Below are 1,185 nucleotides of genomic sequence, written 5' to 3' on the forward strand. Positions count from 1 at the left end.
CATAAACCGCGAAAGTTTATTTGGTGGGCAAAAATAGAGTGCCAATATCACCGCGCAACAGACTTATAGCGCTCCAAAGCTATGTGCGGTTGATTTTGTGTGTCAAAATGTTCGACATAAGTTTGTAGTTAAGAAGAAGAAGAAGAAGAAGAAGAAGAAGAAGAAGAAGAAGAAGATGCATAAGATTAAATAGAACGGAACCATAAGAAAGATATTAATCATTTCATGTGAAAATCAATCACAAGATCCGCTATTTTAAGAGTTCGACAGAATTTGCAATCAACCACCTAGGATATTGCCGAAAACGTTACTAGTCGATGATTTTGCCACAGTCCGTAAAAATAAAGGTTCATTAGTGGAAATAATTTTTTAAAAGGAAAGTAATTTTTAATGGGTGTAGCAGGGAAAATAAAACACAATATAGTGTCTAGATTCATATGATGAGCCAGAAATGATGATAATAGGAAAAATAAATAAACGAAACATCTCATCTACTCCATCAATACTCCTTTATTCAGAAAATACACTGTGGATTGTCGAAAATTCAAGCCCTAAGAGCCGCAAACGACACTTCCTTCTTAAAGGGAAAGCATAGGAATCGGTTTTTATAAGGAACCCAACGACACAAGCCGTCTGTGTGAACGTTCCATGTACACGTGAGGCAGTCACTCGTGCCCTCATTAACGTAGTCGTAGATATCGAACCACTTGCTCGTAATGACACCATTAGAATTCCACTGGAAGTTGCAGAAGAAGAGCGTGGTCAGCAGAAAGTTGACTCTGAACTTGAACGAGTACGTCTCTCCCTTTTGGAGGATATGAGAGCCGAGATCGTCGTCTCTGGACTTGCAGTGAATGGTCACTGCTGTGTTTGGGCTCATGTCGTTTGTTATATGGATAATTGTTTTTTCAAACAACCTGCCCTCACTTAATCCACTGGAGTACCCCAGCACGAGGACGCAGAGTAATATACTGATAGTATTCATCGCGAATGAGAAGATTGAGAATGCAAAATTTGAGACTTTTATATTATTGTGTGTTGTGGGTATGTGTTTATTGGGATTCTTTTGAATGTATAATGGGAGATGGTTGTATGGGAATTGTAACAGAATATAAAATACATGATGAATTTAATTGAGGGAATAACGTACGGTATTTAAGAACGATGCTTGGTATTCACTTGAAA

General features: G+C 38.0%; 1 protein-coding gene across 1 annotated transcript; it reads right to left on the minus strand.

Moving 5' to 3' along the window:
- Nucleotides 1-544: 544 nt before the first annotated feature.
- On the minus strand, nucleotides 545-880 carry LOC149393859 (S-protein homolog 29-like). Its single transcript, XM_089618192.1, has one exon. The coding sequence runs from the start codon at nucleotides 878-880 to the stop codon at nucleotides 545-547; it is 336 nt and encodes a 111-aa protein (XP_089474318.1).
- Between the last annotated feature and the right edge of the window lie 305 nt (nucleotides 881-1,185).

Source organism: Urtica dioica, chromosome 6 (assembly GCF_054948205.1).
Source record: "Urtica dioica subsp. dioica isolate 48M chromosome 6, U.dioica_male_clone48M_v1_H2, whole genome shotgun sequence".
NCBI lineage: Eukaryota > Viridiplantae > Streptophyta > Magnoliopsida > Rosales > Urticaceae > Urtica > Urtica dioica.

What these genes read in the sequence shown, in the direction of transcription:
- LOC149393859 (XM_089618192.1), bottom strand. Translation starts at nt 880, where the DNA reads ATGAGCCCAAACACAGCAGTGACCATTCACTGCAAGTCCAGAGACGAC.